The sequence below is a fragment of the Pongo pygmaeus genome, chromosome 11 (assembly GCF_028885625.2).
Source record: "Pongo pygmaeus isolate AG05252 chromosome 11, NHGRI_mPonPyg2-v2.0_pri, whole genome shotgun sequence".
NCBI lineage: Eukaryota > Metazoa > Chordata > Mammalia > Primates > Hominidae > Pongo > Pongo pygmaeus.
The window spans coordinates 70,092,335-70,119,746 of NC_072384.2; the positions used below are offsets into that span (position 1 = coordinate 70,092,335).

General features: G+C 40.8%; 1 protein-coding gene across 3 annotated transcripts in view; it reads left to right on the forward strand.

Moving 5' to 3' along the window:
* MYO3B (myosin IIIB) overlaps positions 1-27,412 on the forward strand; it is a 485,003-nt gene that overhangs the window by 312,734 nt on the left and 144,857 nt on the right. For 2 of the 3 annotated variants that reach the window (XM_054476982.1, XM_054476983.2), the window contains exons 26-28: positions 18,491-18,602; positions 19,538-19,700; positions 21,941-22,021. In XM_054476982.1, coding sequence (XP_054332957.1) covers positions 18,491-18,602; positions 19,538-19,700; positions 21,941-22,021 — 356 coding nt within the window. The remainder of the gene's footprint in view (positions 1-18,490; positions 18,603-19,537; positions 19,701-21,940; positions 22,022-27,412) is intronic. The other variant, XM_054476984.1, reaches the window with a different exon arrangement.

A 27,412-nucleotide genomic window follows, 5' to 3' on the forward strand; every position in this document is an offset into this window, starting at 1 on the left:
TTTATAGGTTTAATATGTGTGTTAATATATATTAAACCTATAAAACTGTGTATGTGTATATACATATATGTGTATATATGTATATGTGTATATATGTGTGTGTATATATATTAAACCTATATATATGTATGTGTGTATATATATAATAACACCACACACATATATTTATTTATTTATAGACAGAGAGGTTTTCAGCATGGTTCCTGGCTCATAACTCCCATAACCCTTATTACAGTCTTTTATTTATAATGTTGGGTGCATCAGGCCTCAGGAAACAGAATCCTTCTGCCCTCCTTTCACGGGCCCCAAGGCAAGGCTTTAATCTTCCCCTTTTTGATTGTGGGTCATAAGACCCTCCACAGAGAGGGTCCCATCATATATTGTAGGGGAAGGAATGCTGAAGTCATGAAGCTTTCTTGATAACCCAACAGGTTTGGATTCTGGGTAGTTGAACACATGGAGGTTCCTGGAGGGTGGCATACCAAAGCAAGGCATGGAAGCTTTGCGCCTTTTCCCCCGTAACTTGCCCTACTCATCTCTTCATCTGTATCCTTTGCAATATCCTTTATAATAAACTGGTAAAAGTAAGTAAGTGTTTCCCTAAGTTCTAAGAGCTGCTCCAGCAAATTAATTGAACCCAGAGAGGGTGTCATGGGAACCCCAACTTGAAGCTGGTCAGTGAGAAATTTCAAAGGCCCAGACTTGTGACTGGCACTGGGGGGTGGGGAGTGGTTAGTCTTGGGGACTGAGCCCTCAACCAGTGGGATCTGACACTATCTCCAGGTGGACAGTGTCCAAATTGATTTGAAGGATGCCCAGTTTGTATCTGCTGCAGAATTAACTGCTTGCTTGTGGTGGGGAAAAACTCACACACATTTGGTCATAGAAGTCTTAGTGTTAATGATTGTTGTAGTCATGTGAGAGCAGAGGAAAAACATCATTTGAGAGTTTTTCCCACAACAGTGTGTTTGCAGTTTTAAGCCTACAACACATCCTTTAACTCTCGCAAAGTGAACTGAATATCATCAGTTAACGTTGTGAAAAGTTCACCTGTGAGGACATGGTCCACCATATTCCCTTATTAAGCCCTAAGGTTAGTGCCTACTCACAGCATAGTGTTTAGAGAAATCAGCAGCACAGAAGAACCCAGACATCTCGAGAAAGGCTGAATGTCAAACTTCAATTTTCAATGAGTGAAAGCTTCGGCTTTTTTTTCTGGGCAGACAACAGTAAATAAGGAATAAGAAAACACAAATCCTCCAGGACATCATTGTACTTCTTTTCTTTTCACCTGTAACTACATAGATGAGAGTCTGATATAAACAGATCTTAATGTGTCATCCAGGTAAGCTAGTACATTTGCAGCAAAGTGAACAGCATCCTCAGTTCCCTGGAAATTGCTGGGTGCAGTGGCTAGCACCTGTAACCCCAGGAGGCCAAGGTGGGTGGATCACTTGAGCCCAGTAGTTCGAGATCTGCCTTGGCAACATGGCAAAACCCTAAAATACAAAAATGAGCACAGTGTGTTGGCGGACGCCTGTGGTCCTAGCTACTTGGTGGCTGAGGTGAGAGGATCGCTTGAGCCTCAGAGGTCAAGGCTGCAGTGAGCTGTGATTGTGCCACTGCACTCCAGCCTCGGTGACAGAGTGAGATGTTTCAAAAAAAATTTAAAAATTTTTAAAAAGTGAAGAAAAATATTCCGTGAAAATTAACTTACATGGTGAAAGGAACCTGTTAAGACATAGTTAGGGAGGATGACAGCTTCAACATTGTGAGTAAAATATATTTCATGCTTGTGTGAAGTATCCACATCTACCTTCTAGGGGGCAGGAGTGGCATGGTGGCTTCTCTGGGAGGGTCTTTAACATTGCTGTCCTTGCATACTATCATTTCCATCTGCTTTTCTTTGTTTAGTTGAGAGGGTGAGTTGCTACCTGCTTCCCAACTGTGTGTGTTGGTACCTTTTAGGTAGTTTATGTATTAGAGTATTAGGGAGGTGAAACTTTGAATGACTTCTTTTCTCTCTTAATCCTTACATTACCAATGTTATAATCTTGGTGATATGGTTTGGCTGTGTCCTCACCCAAGTCTCATCTTGAATGCCCATGTGTTGTGGGAGGAATGCAGTGGGAGGTAATTGAATCATGGGGGCACATCTTTCCCTTGCTGTTGTTGTGATAGTGAATAAGTCTCAGGAGATCTGATGGTTTTAAAAAGGGGAATTTTCCTGCACAAGTTCTCTCTCTTTTTTTTTTTTTTTTTTTTTTGAGACAGGGTCTCACTCTGTCACCCAGGCTAGAGTGCAGTGGAGCGATCTCTGCTCACTGCAACCTCTCCCTCCAGATTCAACTGATTCTCCTGCCTCAGCCTCCCAAGTAGCTGGAATTACAGGCACGCGCCACCACGCCCAACTGATTTTTGTATTTTTAGTAGAGACGGGGTTTCACCATGTTGGCCAAGCTGGTCTTGAACTCCTGACTTCAGGTGATCTGCCTGCCTTGGCCTCCCAAAGTGCTGGGATTACAAGCATGAGCTCAAGCTCTCTCTTTGCCTGCCGTCATCCACGTAAAAGGTGACTTGCTCCTCCTTGCCTTCTGCCATGATTGTGAGGCCTCCCCAGCCATATGGAACTGTAAGTTCAATTAAACCTCTTTCTTTTGTAAATTGCCCATTCTCAGGTATGTCTTTATCAGCAGCGTGAAAACAGACTAATACACTTGGTTAGTGCAGTAAACAAAAAACTTTCTTAGAATGCCTTTTACAATATCACTGAAAGACTCTAAGAGATGGCTTGATCCAACTTTCTCATTTACAGATCTATATTTACAGATCTCATTTACAGAGTCTGAGGCAAGCAATAGAGGTAAAATCACTTCCCCAAGGTATCTCTAGGAATAGGCAGTATCAGTCTCTCCAGAATGTTATAGGCTAAAGAGAACTTCTGTGACCACCTCTACTCATTCTTTTGGGGCAGGATGGGTTCAAATTGGCATTGTGGGCTGAGGACCCTTTCTTAGTTGCCTAAGGCAATTGGGACAAAATCCCAAAACGAATTCTTTTAAGCCCTGCCTTTTTCATGGAGCCCATGCTGCTGGCAGCAGCTTTTCACATAGTCAGTTAGAAAAATCATTTCTGTAGTTGACAGCTCTGTAGATTTAGCCAGGAATTTGTAGTGGTGGTTTGAAAAAGTGGATGCAAGAATTAATATTCATTTCACTGTTCTCCAGTATACTGAATGGTGGCAGAATAATAAGCCCAGGCTATCTTTCCTGATTTTCCAGATGTTCTGTGTTATAAGCAACCTCGTGAATTAATTCAGTTGTAGGAAAGAAGAAATAATAAAGGAAAACAAGAGGAAAGACATTATGAAGGCATTAAATAATATCTGGACATTTGGATTTGCTTGCCCAGCTTACTCTGGAAATCAGTGGCTGAATTAAAACTCCTTGCTTGGGGAGTCTTTAAAACAAATATCAGTGGGGCTAACTTATGTCAGATAATAACAATGAAGCAGCAATAAGAAAAAGGAATGAAGAAAATAACAAAATGGAGAAAAGGAGGAAGAGGAGAAAAAGAGGAAAGAGAATGTGAGGAGACCTCCTGGCATGGGGATGGCAAATACATGGGTATGAGCACAGCTTCACTCTTCAACCCTAGCTGCAGACCTGGCTCTTCAGTCAAGGCAGGTTTTCTTCACAGCCTCGATGTGGCCTTGGAATCCCTCCCAACATGGTGCTCTAGGAGAACACTACCCAGTCCATCAACTAAGCAGTTGTCCTCTTAGCCATTACTGGTACAGCATGCTCTAGTTGCTTACAGTAAATATCTGTCTACCCCTGAGCACAATGGTTTAGGGATGACTTACAGAAAAGATTGCTAACTATGTTTCTTCACATGTTTGGGTAGGAGAAGAGAAAAATAGATTTTTCTTAAAGGGAAGAAGAGAGAGATGGACATTTATTGAGAACCTACTTATGGTGGGCTTCATGCTAGGGTTTTACATATATCATCTCACTTAACACTGGTAGTAGTCTCCCAGATAGATAGTATTTATTCTGGTTTTACAAATGAGGAAACTAGCTCAGAGTTACACAGACAGTATGTGGATGGTGGAGTCAGGATGTGAAATGCCCATCCTCAAAATAAATAAATTGAGATGGTTGAACCCATCTGAATATTCATTGTGAAATCAATCTGTAGAGTTCAATCAGAAAAAAATGCATTAATAAATTTTCTAAGTGTAAATAATCAGTTTAAACTTAAGCTTTTATTACAAATTAATTTGAGTAAATCCAGCCTCAATTTCCAATTCCCAGTGTCATTGTGATTTTTCCCCTTTAGGGGCCTCTCATTTAAAGTTTATGAGGAGGCAGCAGCAGCAGTATCAGAAACATTTATTAAGCACCTGTTGTATGCTAAGTGCTATCTATAGTGAGTAATACTGCATTGGAAGGAATCTATAATTTCAGGACTTTTTCTTTCTAATAGCACAGATTAGTGCAATTTCTTAACCCAAGGCCCAAATTTAGGAGTCTAAGGATATAATGAATATATGGCTTTTTTTTAGGAAGCAGATGGTGGCCAGCTGTTCTCTCTCTTTACTCAATGCCAAACATGAAGGGAAAAAATTAAAGTAACAGGGATTATGGTAAATATAAGATAGAACTTAAACTAAATCTGAATTTTTATACACACAAAGGGAAATGGGCAATTGGGGGTAATTATCAAATTATCCAAGCCAAAATAGTTCTGCTGCCTCCATTATCTACATAAGAGAAAATTATGTATATGGATTGAATTGTTCAGATAATTGTCTAGTATTTTGGGTCTCTGAGTAGACAGTCTGGGTGGTCATTGTTATAGATTGAGGGTCCTTCAAGGAATATTTTAAAATGGGAAAAGCGTTTATTTCTTTGCCATATAACTGGGGGCGTTTCTACTTAGATGCAAGTAATATTGATCAAATTTGTATATTCACGATTCTTTGACCAGGATTTGGGCCCATTACAATAAAACCATAACAATTTTTACCCAATGTTTGAAGTCAATTTTTAATTGTAAAAATAATGTATGAGTACCCTTTCCTCTATAATTTTTAAGTATCACATAGAAAGCTAAAATTTCTTTTCCATATCCCTAATTCCATTTCCCAGCATCTGCCCAATGATGGCCCCTCTCTAAAGTAGCTTTAGTAGTGTTATCCTTTCAGAACACACACACACACACACACACGGAGAGAGAGAGAGAGAGTTAGAGGAAGAGGAATTTGCACTTTTAGCTTGTGAACCACACTTTTTATACCATTTGCCAACTGCTTTTCTACTTAATACGTGTTAGAGATAAAACCATGTTATTCCATAGCTCTAACAAAATTCATTTCAACCCCCTCATTGAAATTCATGATATTTATTTAGCCATTCCTCTACTGGTGGATACTAAAATTGTTTCCAATTGTTTGCTAGCAGTGCTCAATAAACAATCCTAAATATTAAACATGTGTGAGGATTTCTTTAGGGTAGATTCTGAGCAATTGACCTTTTCCAGGAGAAAATGATGTGCTCCAGAGACTCCGTAAGTCATTTGGGCCTAACAAAGAGAAAAGATGATGGAGAGACTTGGGAGCCAGTTTCTTTGCTTATATAAACTCTGTCACTGGAAACAAGTCACTTAATTTCCCTGGGATTCTATTTCTCTAAGTCAGTGATTCTCCAACCTTCTCACACAACAGAAACTCCTGGAGGGCTAGCTAAAATGCAGATTGGTGGACCTCACCCTCAGAGTTTCTGATTCAGTGAGAAAGAAAGAGGGAGAGAGAGAGAGAGAGAGAAGAGAGAATTTGCATCTTTAACAAGTTTCCAGGTCATGCTGCAGCTGCTGATGAGGACACTACACTGACAGCCACTGTTCTAGGTGTATGTTGGGGAGACTATCCTGTGAACAGATCATAGTTGAGGTTTTAAAGCCCCTAATAGATTATCTAGGGATATTTTAGGAGGCTTCCAACTTATTATCCAAGCATAAGACAATAACTCAAGATTTGTCACAGTAACAGTATTGGATCAATGATAAACATCTATTTTAATATTTTAAAAATCACAGAATCCATTCTTTTTTTTTTTTTTTTTTTTTGAGATGTAGTTTCGCTCTTGTTGCCCAGGCTGGAGTGTAATGGCGCAATCTCGGCTCACCACAACCTCCACCTCCCAGGTTCAAGCAATTCTCCTGCCTCAGCCTCCCAAGTAGCTGGGATTACAGGCATGCACCACCACGCCTGGCTAATTTTGTATTTTTAGTAGAGACGGGGTTTCTCCATGTTGAGGCTGGTCTCGAACTCCTGACCTCAGGTGATCCGCCCGCCTTGGCCTCCCAAAGTGCTGGGATTACAGGCGTGAGCCACCGCGCCTGGCTTAGAATCCTTTCTTTTTAACCAAGAGAGAAGTCAACCTAGAATCTTTGTTAGAAGGAATCTTGAAGGGTCGTCCCGTCCAACTACCTGGCTAGGCTTTCATCAGTAGCATTCTTGACCTTGTCAACTAGCATCTCATTGAATAAATTCAGTGTTTACGAATTCACTCCCCAGCTCCTGAAGTAGCCCATTCCCTGTGTTGAGATGTGTGATCACCGTCATGTCCTTCATAACCCTGACCGTAGGAAACCATCCTTCAGAAGCTTCTAAGCATCTACCCCCGTTCTACCCTCAAGGCTTTACTGAACAAATCATCTCCCTTCTCCACTTGATGGCAGTCAATTATCATGTTCCCCTAAGTCAGTGGTTCTCAAACTTTAGTACTCTATATCACTGTAGTTTATTAAAATATAGACTCCCAAGGTCCAGCCCCAGAGATTCTGATTCTATGTCTGGAGTGTGGCCCAGGAATCCAAATCTTTCATTATATCTCCAGGTGATTCTGATGCAGGTGGTCTGCATATGACTGTTTAAGAGACCCTGCTAAGTCTTTGTTTTTAAGCTCCATGTTCCCAGCCTCTTCATCAGTTTCTCATGTGACATGTCTTGAGTTTCATCACTATTCTGGTTGCTTAAGGCTGCCTGCCAAAATATACCCCCAAAGTATACTCATTTACCTTCCCACGCTGATTTTTTATTCTTATCGTTAGCCAAAATGATGTCCTTCATATTTTTGTTTATGTTTGTCTTCCCAACTAGAATATAAAGCTTCATGAGGGCAGGGAAATTATGTGCATTGCTTACTCATGTCATTCAGCACTTCTGCCCATGCCTGATACATCAGTAGATCCTACGTAAAGTTTTAGTTAATGGAGATGAAAAACCAATTTGATTTACAAAGTGGTAAATGGTGACAACATGGTTATACCAAAGCCCTAAAACTCTACAGAGTGAATGATCCATTCTAAAAGAAGGAATTTGTTTAAAGTCTTTAGAAATAAAAAAATGTTTTAGTCTGTATAATTAGCCTTGAGATAAATTTTCTCATTGACTTAGGGTTGTGCAAATCTCCAAGCTGGCTGCACATGTTTTATATGCCTTTGAGTGCAAAACTCAATTGGAGGGAGGAATCAAAGCAGAGCTCATTCCTTCTAGGTTAGGATTTCAAAGCCATCCTTAAAACATACAAATCCTTCCCCAGTGTAAAAATGCAGGAGCAGAATGACCAAAATGAGAGGTGCAAATAAAAATTTAAGCCATCTCCCACGCTAATACAATTTTTATCTAAAATGGTGATTCTTCTTTCTCCTCTCCCTTCCAGGAGTAAGAGTAACCATGGGGAAAAAAATAGAGAAATACAATTCATTGTTCATTGTGAGAGAACATCATTGAAAACAAAAGGAAAAGTCCAGCCTCTTTAATCAAGGAAATACAAATTAAAACCACAATTCAATACCATGTTATACCCATTTTGGCAGTAACCAATAAGTCTGTTAATTCCATAGATTGTCATAGTTAGAGAGCAATGGGACTCTCATATTCTAGTGGTGAGGATATAAATTGGTGTAATCTCTTCGGGAAATAGTTTGACTTTCTTGGTAAAGTCCAACATGAGCATATTCCACGAATATTTTCCACTTCAAAGATTATAAGTAGAAAAGTGACAGTGGTTTTATTTACTTATTTATTTTATTTATTTATTTATTTTAGCCTAGTAGGTAGGCCTTTTAGGATTGCTTGCTAGCATTGGGTCTACCCAGGTATGAAGAATTCCTACCTCAAAACTTGCCGATTTGTGTGTGCGCCTTTGTGTCAAACCTGGATCTATAGCCTAGATTTTTGTACTTCTTTCTTTCCCTTGTTAAAAAAAAAAAAATGTTCGGAAGAAGATAAAATCATGACTGGCATACAGAAATAAAGATGAATGTGTTAAAAAGAATTTATTTTAGTCATATGTTATGAGGGAACTAGGCAGATGTTATAATCAGTTCAAAGGAAGAGTCAAAATAGCATAGCTTATATGAAATAAAAGAATGTTGGGATGAATTACAAATGGAAATAAAACTGGTTTTCTGCAGTGGGGAGGAAGTCAATTCGAATCATTATCAGTCTGGACAGAATTTACATATCTGTTTATCAGTTGGAATTTAGAAAGAGTTGCAAAATGGCTCAAAGGGGATAACAGGACTCTAATAATCTGATAACCCAGAAAGGTATTTTAAAGATAATGTATATAGCTTTCTACTGAAACAGAAGCACCTTCCTGATACACTAATCCAAATAGAATATTCTCTGGATCCCTCACACATATGTCAAGGAGAGCCAGACTGCTGGTACTCAGATAGAAGAAATCAACACTTTAAGTCAAAAGCCTGATATTCCAGATACCTGTAAACACTCATGAGTTCCAATGAGGTGAAAGGTGCTGGAGCATCAAAAGTGCCTGCTAGAGAGTCAAAGATACCAGGTGCACACAGGAAGAGCTAGGAAGGTTTGATAAGTATAAAGAAGCCTGAATTAGCAGACCTGGTAAGCCTCAGATCTACATACTAAATTTCTCATCTTGGGCCAATTGCCTTCTCTCTGGCTTTCTTCTCTGTACAAAGAAAGAGTTTTTATCAATGATTTTAAGTTCTCCCTCAGGATTTAAATGTTTGCTAAAGGAGCCAGCCAGTCCCTTGCAGAGACAGCCCTGTGGGAATGCCCAGGCATAGAGTTTTGACGCAGGGCAGGGAAGATCTGTTTGTGAGTGTGAGGAGGAACAACGGGATTGGGGTGTCCTAGATCGCCAGTGTGCGGTGCAGAAGCCCCCAAATCTGTGGGGAACTTGGGTAGTCAGTGAACAAAGAGAAGAGAAATGATAGGGAAGGAAGTCACTAAAAACAACCTTCTACCATTTATGGTTTTGCCCAGAACTTACCTCTACCTTTAGCAATATTGTAAGTTTATCACCAAGGTTGGCTCTGTCTCCCCAGTTTACCTACATGAGAGCAATCCGGGTTCTCCAGAGAAACAAAACCAGTAGGGTATGTGTGTGTGTGTGTGTAAGTGTGGGTAAGTGTGTGTGGTGTGTAGACTCAGTATAGTCTAGAGACAGAATCCCTTTCTTCCTCGTCACGGGACTTCAATCTTTTAAGGCCTTCAACTAATTTTATGAGGTCCACCCACATTACAGAGGGTAATCTGCTTTACTTAAATAATAACAATATTAATTCTTCTGACCTATAAACATGATATCTCTCTCCATTTATTTAGGTCTTCTTTAACTTTTTTTAGCCAGTGTTTTGTAGTTTTCAATGTATAGGTTTTATACATTGTCAGATTTATCCCTATTTATTTTACATTAAAATGCTATTAGAAAATTATATTTTTTCATTTTCAGTTTCTTTTTTTTTTTTTTTGAGACGAAGTCTTTCACTGTTGCCCAGGCTGGAGTGCAGTGGCGTGATCTCGGCTCAGTGCAACCTCTGCCTCCCGGGTTCAAGCCATTCTCCTGCCTCAGCCTCCCGAGTAGCTGGGACTACAGGCATCTGCTACCATGCCCGGCTAATTTTTTGTGCTTTTAGTAGAGATGGGGTTTCACCATGTTAGCCAGGATGGTCTCGATTTCCTGACCTCGTGATCCACCATCCTCGGCCTCCCAAAGTGTTGGGATTACAGGCGTGAGCCACCGCACCTGGCCTCATTTTCAGTTTCTAATTGTTTGTTGCTAATATATAGAAGTACAATGGTTTTTGTATATTGATCTTTATCCTAAAGTCTTGCTAAATTCCCTTACTAGTTATGGTAGCTTTTTTGTAGATTACATTGGATTTTCTGTTCAAATAATTGTGTCATCTTCAAATTAAGACAATTCTACTTATGCCCTTCAAACATGGATGTTATTATTTATTTTTATTTTTTTGTCTTATTGTGCTGGCTAGGACATCTGGTACAATGTTGAATAGAAGTGATGAGAGTGGACATCTTGATTGGTTCCTAATCTTAGGAAGATAGCATTCAGCTTTTCACCATTAAATATGGTGTTAGCCTTAAGTTTTTCATAGATATTTTTTAAAAATCAAGATTCAGAAAGTTGTCTCTTAGTTTGAGGTTGTTGAATTAATTTTTTTTAATTTTAGTAAGAATTAGATGTTGGATTTTGTCAAATGCTTTTTTTCATTTATTAGGATCATATGCTTTTTCTCTTTAGCTTATTGGTATGGCATAAAGTCATTCACAATATTTCCCTGATTATTCTTTTAATATTTGTAGAAACTATAGGATATCACCAATCTCATACCTGATATTGGTAATTTGTTTCTTCTTTTCCTTTCTTTTTTTCTGATCTGTATGGATAGAGGCTTACCAATTTTATTAGCTTTCTCAGAAAACCAGCTTTTGGTTTCATCAGTTGCTTTCCTATTTTCTATTTCATTGACTTCTACTTTGATCTTTATTATTTCCTTTATTCTGCTTACTTTGGGTTTAATTTGCTCTTCTTTTTCTAATTTCTTATGGTGGAGGTGAGGTCACATATTTGAGATCATTCTCTCCTGATAACTTTTTAACACTACACATTTCTAAATACTGCTTTAGCAATCAAATCTTGAAACATTGTATTTTCATTTTTATTTAATTTAAAATACTTTCCAATTTTCTTTTTGATTTTTTCTCTGGCCTCTGGGTAATTTAGAAGTCTCTTCATAAATATTTGGGAATTTTCCAGATATCTTTCTGTTGTTGATTTCTAATTTAATTCCACTGTGGCCAGAGAATATACTTGTGTGACTTGAGTATTTTTTAATTAATTAATTATTATTATTATTTTTTTTTTTGAGAGGGAGTCTCGCTCTGTCAACAGGCTGGAGTGCAGTGGCGGGATCTCTGCTCACTGCAAGCTCCGCCTCCCAGGTTCACGCCATTCTCCTGCCTCAGCCTCCCGAGTAGCTGGGACTACAGGTGCCCGCCACCGTGCCTGGCTAATTTTTTGTATTTTTAGTAGAGACGGGGTTTCACCGCGTTAGCCAGGACAGTCTCGATCTCCTGACCTCATGATCTGCCCGCCTTGGCCTCCCAAAGTGCTGGGATTACAGGCATGAGCCACCGTGCCTGGCCATGTATTTTTTAATTTATTAAGTCATATTTTATGAAACAGAATATGATATATCATGGTAAATGTGTCATGTACACATGTCAGCACTTTGGAAGGCCAATCACTTGAGTCAGGAGTTCAAGACCAGCCTGGTCAACGTGGCAAAACCCTGTCTCTACTAAAAATACAAAAATTAGCCAGGTGTGGTGGCGCATGCCTGCAATCCCAGCTACTCAGGAAGCTGAGGCAGGAGAATCGCTTGAACCTGGGAGGCAGAGGCTGCAGTAAGCTGGATCTCACCATTGTACTTCATTCAGCCTGGGTGACAGAGATGAGACTCTGTCTCCAAAAAAAAAAAAAAAAGAAAGAAAAGTTTTGTTAGGTAGAACCAGAGCTGTGTTAATGACTAATATTTCCTCACTATGAAGTAAGATCCTTCTGAGTACTCTATTGTCCTATGAATTATGAGGTCAACTGGTCGGGCTGGCATAAGCAGCTGGTATTGCCAGCCCTTTGTAAGCACTAGGTACTGTTCCCTCTAATCCTCTCAGATGGTTCTTTCCAGCCTTGGATAGTTTCCTCGTATGCATATGCCAGTTAGTACTCTGCTGAATGCTTGAGGATATCCTCCACAGATCTCCAGGGTTCTCTTTATCTTTAGCTTTCTCCTAGTTTTCTGTCCTATAAATTCTAGCTGCCTAGGTGGTAGCTCTCGACATGTGGTAGTAGAGTCTGAAGTCTGATCAGTTAAGTTCAGTTCAGTTTTGCCCATGTTGTGTTGAAAGAGGTCAGCTACTAGTTCTTTACATGAACGAAAACAACCTAAGAAATAATCTGACAACTGATCAGGAACACACAAAGATTCCAAAATTTCTAAACACTTCTTTTCCTCCATAATTAAGTTGTCTTTCAGAAATACAGAGCTCATGTTGAATAAAGTCCAGGGCCACATTCCCTCTTTACTCCTTCTCCATAGTGCCCTCAGTCTCTCCTACCTGTCTTCTCTTTAAGGTCCTGCTTCCTCTGGGGGAAAGCCTGGAAGTTCTTGGAGACCTGATAGACTTTGTTTCTGGCACTATCCTGGAAAAGCAATGTTTGGTCGTTACAATTTCTCAGACTTATGTCCTTCACATTCTTCTGAGTGGAGCCAGAGCAAAGACCACAAATCTTGTTTTTGCTGACATGGACCAGGTCTCATAGGACAACTGTGGTGCATTTAACAAAGTCTCTGTTTCCCTACTCTGTCTTACCAAAGATTTTTCTTCATTTGCACTAAAGAACATAAGAAAGGAGAATGAAGGGAAATGAAAGCTCCCTTCTGCCCTCAAAGGTAATACTCTTCAAGTTAAGTCAGTCAGCCAAGAAATTAACCACCATTGATTTGATGAGGGATGTGCCTACATTCCAAACAATAGCATTTTGTTGGGACCTCTCTATAAAGAGCATAATAAAGTGTAACATGGAAAACCCATTATATCTAAACAAACAAAAGCTAAAAAACTAAAAGAGATCAATTTTTCCCAAATCTGCGATTTTTTTTTTAGGTAGGAAAATTTTATTTTTGTGTAGGCAAGTTTGTCAGTCTTTTCCTTTCTGGCAAGAAGTAGCATTTAACTTTACTCTGTCTTGTTTTTTTTCCCCTTGCATCAAAAATTAAACTTCATTAGCTGGAGTCTTGTCAGTTGTTTAAAAATATTAATGACCTGGACATTGGTGACCTTGGATAATAATTTTAGCCTCTGTCATTTAATCTGTCATCTTGGATAAGTCATTTTATATCATTGAGAGTGGTTTTTGTTATCATTACTAGATAGAAGACTTGATGAGCTTGAGAGATCTTTTGTGGTGGCTTTAACATATGTCTACAAATTATTTGATATTCTTCCCTTCATTCCTCTCCCATTGAATGTGATCTGGACTTAGTGACTCACTTCTAAGGAATAGAAGAATATAGAAGAAATGAGAGTATGTCACTTCTAAGCCTAGGCCATAAAACACATTGTGAATTCTTCTCTTTCTCTCCCTCTCTGCCCCCCACCGCAATCCCAAGACGCTTTGTTCTGAGGGAAGCCATCTTCTATATAATGAAAGGACTCAGGCAGTCCCCTGGAGAGGCCCATGTGGCAAGGAGCTGAGGCCTCCTGCCAACAGCCAGTGAGGAACGGAATCTTGCCACCAACAGCTATGTGAGTGAGTCATCTTGGAAATGGATCCTCCAGTGCCAGTCAGGCTTTAAAATGACTGCAGCCATGGCTGACATCTGGACTGTAATCTCATGAGAGACCCTGGGCCAGAAATAAGCTGCTCCTGAATTCCTGACCCTCAGAAACTGTGTGATGATAAATATGTTTTTAAGGCATTAAATTTTGAAGTAATTTGTTATGCAGCAATATAAAACAAACATATCCTGGAATCTTACAGATCCTTCCAGTTTATGATTCCATAATTTAAATGCAGGAAGATGTATCTCTAGTTGCCTGTTGCTTTTGCTAACAAACTGCTTTGCCTGTTATATTTAAAAACTCTTCCTTGAACAGCCTGCATTCCATGCAACAAAACATTTTAGACAGAAAATGAAATGACATTTTTTGAATAGAGATATTTTTCAACTGGATACTTGCTATTTTGATAGCTTATATGTTTTAATAAAATGAAGCCTTGGGAAATTTATGTCTTCATAAAGTTCTGCAGCAGGAAGTGCTCTTTGGTCCTTGAGGGCCATCAGAAGTTATGTGGGGCCAGATGCGTTGGCTCATGCCTGTAATCTCAGCACTTTGGGAGGCTGAGGCGGGCAGATCACTTGAGGTCAGGAATTCAAGATCTGCCTGGCCAATATAGTGAAGCCCCGTCTCTACTAAAAATACAAAGGTTAGCCAGGTGTGGTGGCACATGCCTGCAATCCCAGCTACTCAGGAGGCTGAGGCACAAGAATTGCTTGAACCTGGGAGGCAGAGGTTGCAGAGAGCCCAGATCACACCACTGTACTCCAGCCTGGGCAACAGAATTAAACTGTGTCTCAAAAAAAAAAAAAAAAAAAAAGAAGAGAAAAAAGAAAAAAAAGTTACGTGGATTTCTTGACGTTGTGGATTTCTTGACGTTGTATGCAATGTATTGTGTTAAGAGTATTTTCCAAGATAGAATTTGTATAGCTTTTACCAGACTTTCACAAAGCCTAGAGCCCCATGTCCTTCTCCCTACCCAAGATAAGAGTTAAGAACCACTTATCTGGTTCCTATTCCCACCTGTGGAAAGTTATGTACAGAGAGGTGAGTGACTCACCCACAGTTAGAGACAGAGATCTTCTGACTCTGAACTCAGTGCTCAGACTCCAATATATAAAATCAATTCTACTTAGAAGAGGCAGCTCAGGGAAGTCTGGTTTTTGCAATGCCCTAAAGTGTGCAGATTCTCAAGACAGACTTTTACATTTATTATTTTGCTGTTGCATATCTTTTGCTTAACTCATCATGCTGCTTCAGGAAAGGGGTAAAATGGATCTTTCCAGAAAACTCTCCCTTCCTGATGGCCCTCTTGGCTTGATTCCTTTCAGCTTAGCCTTTACATTGAAGTACACAGGAGCTCAAAATGATTTATCACCATGGTGCCTGCTAGAATCCAAAATTATTCCATGAAGGAAACATATTATGCTTTTCTTACTTGATTACTATAGATATGTCACTTACATGTTTCTTCACTATATTTTGAAAACTACCTCTTTACATATAGTACTGTTACCCATGTCTTTCTGAACTAAGGTAGATATGAATATTATTATCATAATAAATTAAGATGTTTTGGTTGATGGACTGAAAATCAAAGTTAAGTTCTAATATTAATGTTCAGAATACATTCTGCCTATTTAGAAACTAACAGTTGCTAAAAAAACACCCATAGATGTCCGAAAAATAAGTATAAATCTTTGATTGGTGAACTGGAACATATCTTGCACTCCACTTATATCTTTCAAGTGCTGGTCATTCATCAGATTCTTTAAATACTTCATCACCAGTAACACTGAGCATTCACCATAAGCAAGCCTGGGCTACTTAAAGCCAGTGGAGCTCATGTTGTAAATGGCTGGTCCTAAAAGTATAGGAAATCCTGATTTTACCATTGACTTTTCTCACCGCAATAGATTTGCCAGCCATTCCCACTATCCCTATGTGCTCCATGACACAATCTTTTTGCCGTGGCCAAAGCCAAGTCAGAGAAATCATAACCAAAACTACAGTCCTGGAGAACCTGGGGCTGAAGAATCTGTGCTGATGCCATGAACTGTCCAGAGAAAGGTCTAAGCTTGACTCCTGGCTTTCCCTCGTCCCACTTAGCTCCGGAAGATATCTGCTATGAGCAGATTCCTGGGTTCTGCCAAATGATCTAGCATCATCTGGTCTTGGCTACTGTTCATGTTCAGACAGCACTGCCGCTCCTCCCCAAAGGTGGAAACAGAGATTCAGAGCCTTGGAAACAGTCCCAGGGTTTCTGAATGCAAATGTTTCCAGCAAATTCAGCATTGTATCCTAACTTGCAAAATAATCTTGTTGCAGGAAGATAAAGTTGAATGAGTCAAGTACTAATTAGGTACGCTTATTCTTCCATAAACAGGAAGATATGGATATATTTGGCAGGGGGGAGGGATATCTTTCACATTTTAAAAAGTAAAAACAGCTCTATATTTAAAAGTAATTTCAAAATATCAGATTAGTCTCGTTTGAGGAATGGCAGGAAAATCCTTTGACAAAGACATTAAGTTTATTTCAAAGTTTTCAAGGGGTTGAACTTAATTATAGATGGCAGCAAAGAGCAGAGAAAAAAATGCCTTGCAAGTTTTCTAAAGAAAAACTAAGGTGAGATTTTCTAAAAGGATAATATATTCAAAAAGTTATATATAATATATATGTATAATATAATATATAAAATACATATTTATATATATGTATATTTTTAAATTTTGAGACAAGATCTCCTTGTGTCACCCAGGCTAGAGTGCAGTGGTGTGATCATGGCTCACTGCAGCCCCAAACTCTGGGCTCCAGCCTCCCAAGTAGCTGGGACTACAGGCACATGTCACCATGCCTGGCTAATTTTTTAAATTTTTTGCAGAGACGGGATTTGGCCATGTTGCCCAGGCTGGTCTTGAACTCCTGGGCTTAAGTGATCCTCCCACTTTGGCCTCTCAAAGTACTGGGATTATAGGAATAAGCCACTATGCCTGGTGCCTCAACAAGTTATATTTTTTAAAAACAGGGAGAATAAAGGAGAAGAAAGGAAAGGGGAGGAAAAAACTCTTTTGGTAATGATGGAGTTCAGGACACACTACCCCAAAATATGGCACTGTAGCATTTGAGAAAATAGCAGAGGCAGGAAGTTCACTCTCACCTTCTCCTGCCCTTCTGCCCTGAAGCAGTTCATAAGACCCACATGTGAAAGGTACTCTTCCTATACCCAGAGAAAAGGAACATTTGTATCTCTGAAGACACAGGGACACAGAGAAGAATCTGAACAAACAGGTCTTGCTAAATTTCCTCAGTTAATTACCATTAGGGTAATAAACTCTTTTTTCAATTCTGTTTCTCCACCATCATCCACTTCTTCATCAAAGTTGGCATAGAAATACACAAGTCTAGGCCAGGCGCGGTGGCTCACGCCTGTAATCCCAGCACTTTGGGAGGTCAAGGTGGGCGGATCACGAGGTCAGGAGATTGAGACCATCCTGGCTAACATGGTGAAACCGTGTCTCTACTAAAAATACAAAAAATTAGCCGGGCACAGTGGCGGGCGCCTGTAGTCCCAGCTACTCGGGACGCTGAGAGGCAGGAGAATGGTGCGAACCCGGGAGGCGGAGCTTGCAGTGAGCTGAGATCACGCCACTGCACTCCAGCCTGGGCAACAGAGTGAGACTCAGTCTCAAAAAAGAAAAGAAATACACAAGTTTAATTGTTTCTTCAGGTTTTCATTTCCTCATGAAGGCTCCTGTGTCACTTAAAACTTACGTTAAATGAATTGGTACGCATTTCTCTTGTTTATCTGTCTCTTGTTCTAGGGGCCTCAGCTGTGAACTTGGATGGGTGAGGAAAAGATATTTTTCCTGGCTGGGCAAGGTGGCTCACGCCTGTGATCCCAGCATTTTGGGACACTAAGGCGGGTGGATCACCTGAGGTCAGGAGTTCAAGACCAGCCTGACCAACATGGTGAAACCCCGTCTCTACTAAAAATACAAAATTAGCTGGATGTGGTGGCGTATGCCTGTAATCCCCAGCTACTCGGGAGGCTGAGGCAGGAGAATCGCTTGAACCCAGGAGGCAGAGGTTGCAGTGAGCCGAGATGGCACCACTGGACTCTAGCCTGGGCAACAAGAGCGAAATTCTGCCTCAGAAAAAAAAAAAAAAAAAAAGATACTTTTCCTTCACTACAATGTTCTTTGAAACTCTTTAATCTGAAAGTTTAGAAGATCACTAAAATGAAGTAATTTAAGAAAACAAATGTGGTTTTCATGATTGTATCAAGAAAATACACCTCCTCTATACGCTGAGTAAGATGAATAGCTCAGCAGAATCAGTAGTGTTAGGCTGTCATCACTTCTGCTATCTACAAATTGCTTTAGATGGGACTTTGCAAAGCAGAGTCAAAATATATACAATGGAATTTATTTTTTATAATAGTAATACTAATATTTAGGAGTATTACTTTCATTAGGAGAGTTGTCTAAGTTTCAGCTTTCTAAAAAGACTATTTTGATTTTGAATGCACTAGACACCAAGTATGCACTGAATATGAATTACAAAGCAACATTAAAAGGGAAATAAATATACATTGCAGAACATATGAAAGTAAGGAAGAGCCAAGTTCATAAGTATAAATTTTGTATCTTTTACTACCTACTATGCTATTATTGGTGCTCGACAAATATTTACTATTAAAAAACAAGGTTGTCAATGGTCCCAAGTAATTCTTCTATGCTGAGTCAAATGGTGACTGAAAATGCTTCACTTAACTGTTTTGTTTTGCAGGTATTATTACTTGGCATTCAGAGCACATCAAACACCTCTTGCTAGCAAAGAGAGCTGTGTGGCTATCTTGGAAAAGTCCAGATTAGATCACTGGGTGCTGGGAAAAACAAAGGTAGTTCGTTCTTTATTGTTCAAATTGTCCCGTATGATTTCTTTGTCTCTTGTCAGTGATGTCACTGGCATGAATGGCTCTGTAAGTTGTGTAGCTTAGCAAACAAGACTCCAACCTAACAATGATCTCTGCTGGTCTTAAGTCAAGAGGTTGGGGACCTTAGGGAGCAGAGGAGGAGGGTTTGCCTCCTGTTCTGTGTGTAATTTGAGAGCCATTTAGCATTTTTAGAATGAGATCTTTGAGCTCATTTAAAAATGTTTCTTTTCTCAATGCTGCTTATTCCAGTACCACATGTAAATACACAAATCATATTAATGGCAGTGATGAGTTTCTAGTAGAATTTTGTCCATTTTTTCACGGGACTCATGTTATTTGCTGCATAGCCTGATTATTAGTCTCAGCATCTGTAGCTTTTCATGTGGGAGAACATCACGTCCCCATAGGATCCCAGGTTTTTATGGTCTATCCTGATTGCCTTATAAAACCAGCCTCAGCCTGAGAGTCGATGGCAGCATTGCTCCTCCTCAACAGATCACTGTGGATCATCCAGGTACCTCGCCCTCTGAACTTCCACTGTTGGCTGGGTCAGTCCTCTTGGTTAGTACCTTTATCAGAGGCTATGGGGAAAGAGAGTAGATAGAGCTCAAACTGAGAAAATGAACTCCTGACTGACATGAGACAGGCCTGGAGAGCATTTGGAATCGCTAAAACCCTGTTGACCTCATCATCTGTTTATATCAATTATCAAGGATTGGCTCAATCTTAGAAGGAGAATTGTATTTACCCCCATGAAGTCAGTAATGTGAGCATAAGTCACATCGCTATAAACTTTATTTATATCATTGTTTTAATATTTTCATTTAGAATATGCGGTAGTGGAGTGAATTTCTGCTGAGGAACCCATATGTAATGCTAAAACTAATGTCTCATTTCAGGTTTTTCTCAAATATTACCATGTTGAGCAATTAAATGTGCTGCTTCGAGAAGTCATAGGCAGAGTGGTTGTGCTACAGGCATATACCAAGGGGTGGCTTGGAGCCAGGAAATACAAAAGAGTCAGAGAGAAGAGAGAGAAGGGAGCCATTGCCATCCAGTCAGGTAAATGGTCCAGCTCTCATAAATACTGCCCTGGGTATTGGCATGTCATTAAGTACTGGGGAATACTCAACTGTTTCTCTTCTAAGTGGTTTCCCTCCCTCCTTCCCTCCCTCCCTCCCTCCCTTCCTTCTCCCTTCCCTCCCTCCCTCCCTTCCTTCTCCCTTCCCTCCCTCCCTCCCTTCTCCCTTCCCTCCCTCCCTCCCTTCCTTCTCCCTTCCCTCCCTCCCTCCCTTCCTTCTCCCTTCCCTCCCTCCCTCCCTTCCTTCTCCCTTCCCTCCCTCCCTCCCTTCCTTCTCCCTTCCCTCCCTCCCTCCCTTCCTTCTCCCTTCCCTCCCTCCCTCCCTTCCTTCTCCCTTCCCTCCCTCCCTCCCTTCCTTCTCCCTTCCCTCCCTCCCTCCCCTCCTTCCTTCCTTCCTTCCTTCTTTCCTTCCTTGCTTTAGCAAATGTGTATGAAATGTGTATCAAGTGCCTACTACACAGGTTCTGTGCCAGGTGCTGAAATCACAGCCATGAGCAAGACTGTGTAGGGGTGAAAGAAACTTTCTGTCCGTGTCCTGAAGGTTTGATAATTTGAGTCTATAAAACAAACTGAGAAAGACAGATTAACAGGAGAAAAGACATACAAATTTATTAACATGCAAGTCATAAAAAGTGTGAAACTCAAAGGCCAGATGGTTGAAGCTTAAATACCCTCTTCACAGGGGAGAGGGAAGTGGAGGATGTAGATAATTTTAAGGGAAGATTCAAAGGTTTACAAGGGAAATGAATGGGCCTAAAGAACAGCAATAGCCTGGGACAAAGTTCCTCTGACCTCTGGGTGATATTTACTCCAGTCTTCCTTCCTGGGGTATGCATCAGTTTCTCCTGGTTGAGGAGATATCTGGGGAAGGGATTCACACAGTTGAATGTCTTCTGGAGGAGCTTGCCTTTAATAGATAGGGAGAGTTCAGAGAAAGCCCTTCCCTGCATTTGCTGCTACCCAGGTGCTCTAAGTTTGAAGTTCAAAGCAGCGTATTTTGGAAAATTACTATCTGAGCCCCAACAACTGCCATGGTCGCTGACCTGCAGGTAAGCAAACAAGTCTTTACAACATGAGTGACAGGATAGATAGTGGCAGTATAAATGGACCAGTGATGTAAAGCCCCAGTCACACAGATATGTGCCGCATCTCCCAGAATGACTGAGATAATATACAGTTCAGGTCTGTGGTCGGGTGTTCAGTACCAGAGTTACTAATGCCATTTCCAGAAGGCTTTTCTAGTCCAGATGGAACTTATAAACCAAGGGAACAGGTTGTTAATCTCTTTCATGTGCCCTGCCTAGTCAGTGCCTCTTTGTTTACATATATGCGTTATTAGTGTTACACACAACATTTAAGTTCCTGTGCAATAGACATAAATGATTATGAAAGCACCAGATCTTGAACAAAGTGGATGATTTCCCTTATGCTCTCATAACCCAGAATCCTAATGTGGCTCAGTCTATTTTGGACTTCATGAGCTCACCCAGCAACTTCGAGCGTTGTGATGCTGAGATGGGAGGAACAAAGAGACATTATGCTCCTCGTGGGTGGCTTAATGCCCCAGTTTTGTATCTAAAGGGCTTACCACCTTTGCCCCAGATAGTCCCTTCCTCTTTTCTCTCTTTTTCTTCACCTTTCTTCCGTGCCTTTTCCCTTCCCACTGCACATCTTTCCTCTCCCTCAGCATACCTCTCGGCACAGAATTCACTCACAGCAAATGACGGTGTTGTGCTACTTACTATTTCCCTTGACTCCGCTCTTTCTCTTCTTCAACTTTCATATTTATATTTTTCTCCCAAATAACAGATTTTGAAAGGGTCAGGCTATTCCAGTTCCTTTCTACCATCCCTCCCAAACCCCTCCCCCGTATCATATCCTCAAGTCTTGAAGACAGGGCTTTCACCAGGGATTAGAATGATAGGAAACCATCTCACCTGGAGTAGGGGTCCCACGTGATTCATCAGTGGAACCCAGAATGCCTGAACAAATCACTGCCTGAACAAAAGCAACCCCTCAGAAGCATCTTCAAAGCCAAGCTGTGAGAACAGAGAGGCCTCTCTTCTCGCCATAGATCACGTACCTCTGCTTATTTTGTTCAGTGAGAAAGCAGGAGGGAGGATGAGACGGGCAATAGACTGGAGGAGAAAACAGCTTATATCAATTCTCCGGCACGTTCTTAAATTAATGTCATTCCTAGCACATGGTTTTATATTTTTAGCCTGGAGAGGATATGATGCTCGGAGGAAATTTAAGAAAATAAGCAACAGAAGGAATGAGTCTGCTGCTCATAATCAAGCAGGTAATTAAAACATCATTTTCACAGTGTCCACTTGAAAATATTCTGTGACTAACTTCCTGTGAATGTAGAAAAGCTGAAAGGTGAATAATTCAGGAGCACTGGAATGAGTCAAGAGTTCTGGGAGACAGGAGTCCTAGTGTTCCGACCCTCCTTGTGTGATAACTATGATGCTAACAGTGAGCATGAGCATTTGCTGTTTGCCACACTTGGCTAAGGATGCTCTGACTGGGTTCTCTTGTATACCTGATATTATAGAGGAGGAAATTGAGGCACTGAGAAGTGAAGGGACTTGTCCACCATCACACAGTTCATCAGTTGCAGAGCCAGCATTTGAACACAGGCCGTTTGGATAGAGTCAGCATCGCATACTGCCACCTGAACAAAACCGTTTCCCTCTCGGAGTCACACGTCCTTCATCTGTTAAATGAGAGCGCTGGTTAAAAAGGTCCAGAAGGTGCCTTCCCATTTTGGAATTCTCTAATTATATGCAAGACCTGTTTCTTAGCATCACAGAGGAGGAATCACTCAGGGAGTTTCCCAGCAAACTGAGTTTCCCAAACCCAGGCTTATATGTGGCTATCATGGTCCTCTGGGCCCCATGGCATGAGCACACGGTGGCTGTTATGGCTCAGCTTACTGTTGGCAGCCTGAGAGGTGTAAGCTCTGGTTTCTGACTCATCCGTCCCCTCTCTGGCTCTTCAGTCACTCTGCTCTTCTGCAAATGGCAGTGTCCACTGTGGGTGCCAGGCTGGGCTCCTTCCCTCATTTGAAACTGCATATTCCTACTCGAGGCTCTGGAAGAAACAGGCCCCTGAGCTCCAGGAGCCACAAGAAATTAGAGACAGAATGAGAGAAATAGCCAGGCTGGTAGACTCAGCAGCAGAGAGAGAGATAGGATTTCACATACAGCTGAGCTTGAAGTAAACTCTTACATAAAACAGCTGCAACCTTTTCAAAGAGGTCCCTGCCCAGAACCTGGCTCCAAGTAAACTTCTCAGAACTCTTAGACCACTGTAGAAGCCTGATGTCTTCATTCAAAACTAAAATAGTTGGGAGGAAAGGGTGCTATTAAAATGCAAATGTTAACTTTTAACACCATCCCCTAGGAATTCTAAGCTCTACAACTTCAAAGCCCCAGGAAGAGGGATGCAATTCTTGTTACAGCTTAAGAGAGAACTTAAAGTGCATCATTTGTTCCCTACTTGCCTGCCTCCCAACACACACACACACACACACACACACACACACACACACACATAATCTCTCATTAAAAGAGGGTACCAAACTGATTTCTGATCTTGCAGTTTGGTACAAAGCCCAACATGTGTTTTAAAATTTAAACTTGCTTGAGCTTATTTATTGTTGATCCACTGAGTTCAGTATATAGGAATCATAAATCCAATTTTCCCTAAGTGAAAATCATCTTTAGCGTGCTCCCTGTTTTGCACTCTGTTAATGCCAAGTGAATACTGCTGTAAAACAGAAATGGGTCTGCTTCATCATCATGCTATCAGGATAGTAATAATTGTAACTTTTCAGTGGAGCACCTATGGGGAAGCTACCGTGGAAGGATAATGTTGCTCAGCGGAACTTTAAAAAACATATTTCTTTAAGGGTGTCTCCCTTTTTTTTTTTTTTTTTTTTTTTTTTTAGCCTTACAAGCACCCAGGAGAACTTTAGAAAACACATTTCTTTAAGGGCGCCTTCCTTTTTTTTTAGTCTTGCAAGCACCTCCCCTTTCTTAGCCTTGCAGCCAAAGTGTTCTTGCCTATCAAGTGATGTTGGGAACTTCCATTAACAGAGTCTGCAGCAGCTTAGATGGGCATGAAGGTGGCACCAACACCACCTCTGCCCTCTTAGAAGTAGTGTGGCAGCCAGAAAAAAGGCAGACAGCATCTGCCCTTTGGCCAACACCACGGACAGGAATTGTTGTGCTGGTTTTTGTTGGTGGTAAAGATGCACGAATAGGGTAGCAATCTTTGCAATTTTATGGGCAGTTTACTTTTACTTGGGAATATTTTCCTTATCTTTAGATTTGAAGGCATAATTGCATGTATCTAAGAAGTAAAGCAACTCATTCTGACTTTTCTGTTTGGGGTTGTGATCTTCTCCAAACATAATCTCATTACAAGCCTCTCTTCGTCCCACTAGGACATTTCCGAGTAGAACCAGACCCAGATACAGCAGCTCCCTGCTTTAGGAGCCTGCAGGAAGTGGCTTAGGGATGTTATCATAGCACAACCATTTCCGGTTGTTTTCTAAGGTTATTCTCTAATTTATCATTTTTTCAACAAATCGTTTCATTTGAAATTTAGATTCTGTGGAATGCATTTGTATTTCTAGTTCTGGCCCATAGTATTTTCTTAAGTGGTGTTGCTAAGATATGTTATATATTTTTAAAAGAGCAGCCCTTGAAATTTAGGAAGCATTTGGCCTACATGTTGCTACAGAGCAGCGCATATTGAAATTTGTTTTCCTTTCATCTCCTTCCCAATAAAAGCAGCCGTGCGGCTTATCCCTTTAGCTTCCTCAGAACTTCCTTTCAGAATTCCCGATCTATTACGGCACATTCACATACCAGAAACAAGATGCCTTTTCATGCTGTCAACCTTTTTCATCTGAAATGTAAATTAATTCTTGCTGGTATGCCTTGACAGAGATCAAAGTCAGGGTATTAACCTTCCCAGGCTTTCTCCTCATAAGGACTGGGCGGCCACCATTAGGAACTCTGTGTCCTTGTTATCGGGCCCTCCTCCAGGCAGCCCTCAGTTTAGGAGCCACCATTTCAAAGGCTCAGAGTCCTTGGTAAATGTCCTCATCATTACTTTAAACTGGGTGAGACATAATCTGCCTGGCTAATTATTGCTCATTTTTAATTGTGGGCCCTTCATTCAGATTCCAGGAGCAGGTTTCAGTGGTTCTAACAGCCAGTGGTCTTGGTGTGATCGAGGGAGGGACAGGGCTTCAGATTGGAAACCTCTCCCCCAACTCAGTGGGTCATTTCTTGCCTGTCAGTCTTTGAGGTAGGCCACATTTGCATTTTCAAAATAAACAGATGCCTTTCAAATACATGAGCTGGTGGTCTAGAGATCTCTGTGGGCCCAAACAGTTCACCAGCCAGTAATCAAATGCTGGAAGAGAAAACAAACGGAAAAAAAATACCCTGGGTACACAAGGATACATTTCCTATGTGTATAACACTGCACAGTCAATAAAGGGCCTTTATGAGATGTAGGGAGGAGAGGGGAGAGGGGAGAGGAAGAGAAAGTAAAGGAGCCTGAGCAAAGGTATCATCCATCAGTTTCTTTTCTGAGGGGTTGGGGGAGGTAGGAAGCAACTCTGACTATCACCTTGGCAAGAAGTGGCACGTTTCATTGTTTTTTATATTGGTTAATTCTGACAATGGGTTCTTGCCACAGGAAAACACATTCCTTTAAATGCCAAATAATTAAAATACATACTTTGTTAAAATCTGAAAAAAACTGTACATATTAGTGTTCAAATAGATGGTGTATTCTAAGTAAAAGCTAACAGTGACCTTGATTCCATTGCTAATCTACTATATTTTTAAATTACCTTATGTTTCAGAAATTGGACCTAACTACATTTATTCAACCAAAAAAAGCTTACATTCCTCAGTGAAAATTATCAAAACAAACAAACTGCAGGGAACTTTATTAAACACCTACATGTAGTGTCTCATTCATTAATTTTTCTAAAGCACTGGCTTTAAAACTGCCCCTCTAATTCAGGATATGTGTTTTAGATGAGAGCAAAGTTGTGGTCCTCCCTGTCTCAAAGGAGAAATGCCCTTTGAATAGGTGACAGTGGAGCCCTAGGGGCTGGAAGCATCTCCCAGGAGGAGTGGTCTTCCAGCACCTCACTGCTTCTCCCCCCACACACACAGAGGAGTCGGAAGAGCCACTAGTTTACAGGACATTTTCATCTAATTGCTTCAGTGCTGTGGAAATTGCTATTTTCTCTTTCTCTCTGTTGTTGGATCAGCTTCCTACATACTCCCCGCCTTGGCCCTGCCAACAACACAGATGTTATCAGAAGATAACAATAGCTGTAACAGTGACGGCCATTTCTCCTCTGATGCTCTTTGGGGAGAGTGCTTTTCCCAGCATCAGCAGGGACTCTGACAAGGCTGGCAGGGTGCCTTCCTTGAGCCTGTGAACAGGCATTTTAAGCCACTGCAGCTGGGAACCACTGGGCACATCATGTGATGCGTGCAGAGCAGAGTTGCTTTAAATGCTGCTACCAGAAGAGAAAGCAAACATCGTATCCAGACAGCCTGACCCTACTTTGTAATAGAACCAAGTTTTTGGTGTATAAAACTGCCTGAACTTTTAAACTCTTTCAGTGCAAGGTTTTCTCCTAGCCGTTTCAAAAGGCTGTTTAAAAGGCTGTTTCCTTTAGCATCGTCAGTGGGTTGGCAATGATTAGGTGGTTGTAATTTCCTAGAACTAAATTTCCCGATATATCCCTACATGTGCAGGACAACTATATTTAAACTGGGATATTTCTTTCATTCACTTACTTAACTACTATTTGTTAAGCACCTACTTTATGCTAGGGCTCCCGTGGTAAGACAATGAGATTTAATTTGGGGCTTCAAATTCTCCAACTCCAATACAGAGCACTCTAAAATATGCTTTCCCTCAAAGGAATGCTGTTTGAATAAATCAAGTACTCTGTATTTTGCCAACACTCATTGGAAAGGAGCTCTGTAAAATCTAAAACAATACAAAGAGTACAAGTTATTATAAAACACAGCCAAGGGTATGCATTGAAATGACCCATGCTTCTTGAAGGTAAAAATGACTGTAGTCGATATTTTCCATCCTGCTAAAGCTGTACATAAGTAGATTGTTGATCCCAAGCCAAACAAGAGGGGGACTGTAAGTAAATGCACCATTGAGAGAAAAGGTCCATTTTGAACAAACAGAAGGAAAACAATCATGCCCTCTGTCACACTTTTCTGTGTCTCTATTTGTAGTTCTACCTCTATTTCACTTTTTCTTCACTCATTTCATTTCTATTTCTTAGATCCCTGGTCATTTCACACAAAAGCTTAATTCCTCAAACTGACATTCTTTATCAGAGGAAGCACAGGTGTGAGAGAAGACAAGATCCAAACTCTTCTTGGCCATAGGGCAGGAGGCAGCTTCTTCTCTTTTCCTGGTGTTTTCCATATCCACATATCCACAGAATAGCAATGAAACATCTGGGGGAAATAATTTACCTGGTGCACCTGAGCTTGAGATGCACTGTGAACTGCAAACTAGCCCTCCCCATCCCCCTACCCCGCCATCTTCTAAACCTTTGTTTAACACAAGACAGGATGCCCTTCAGTCCTAGGCGAGGGGTCCTGCTCACTTCACTCTC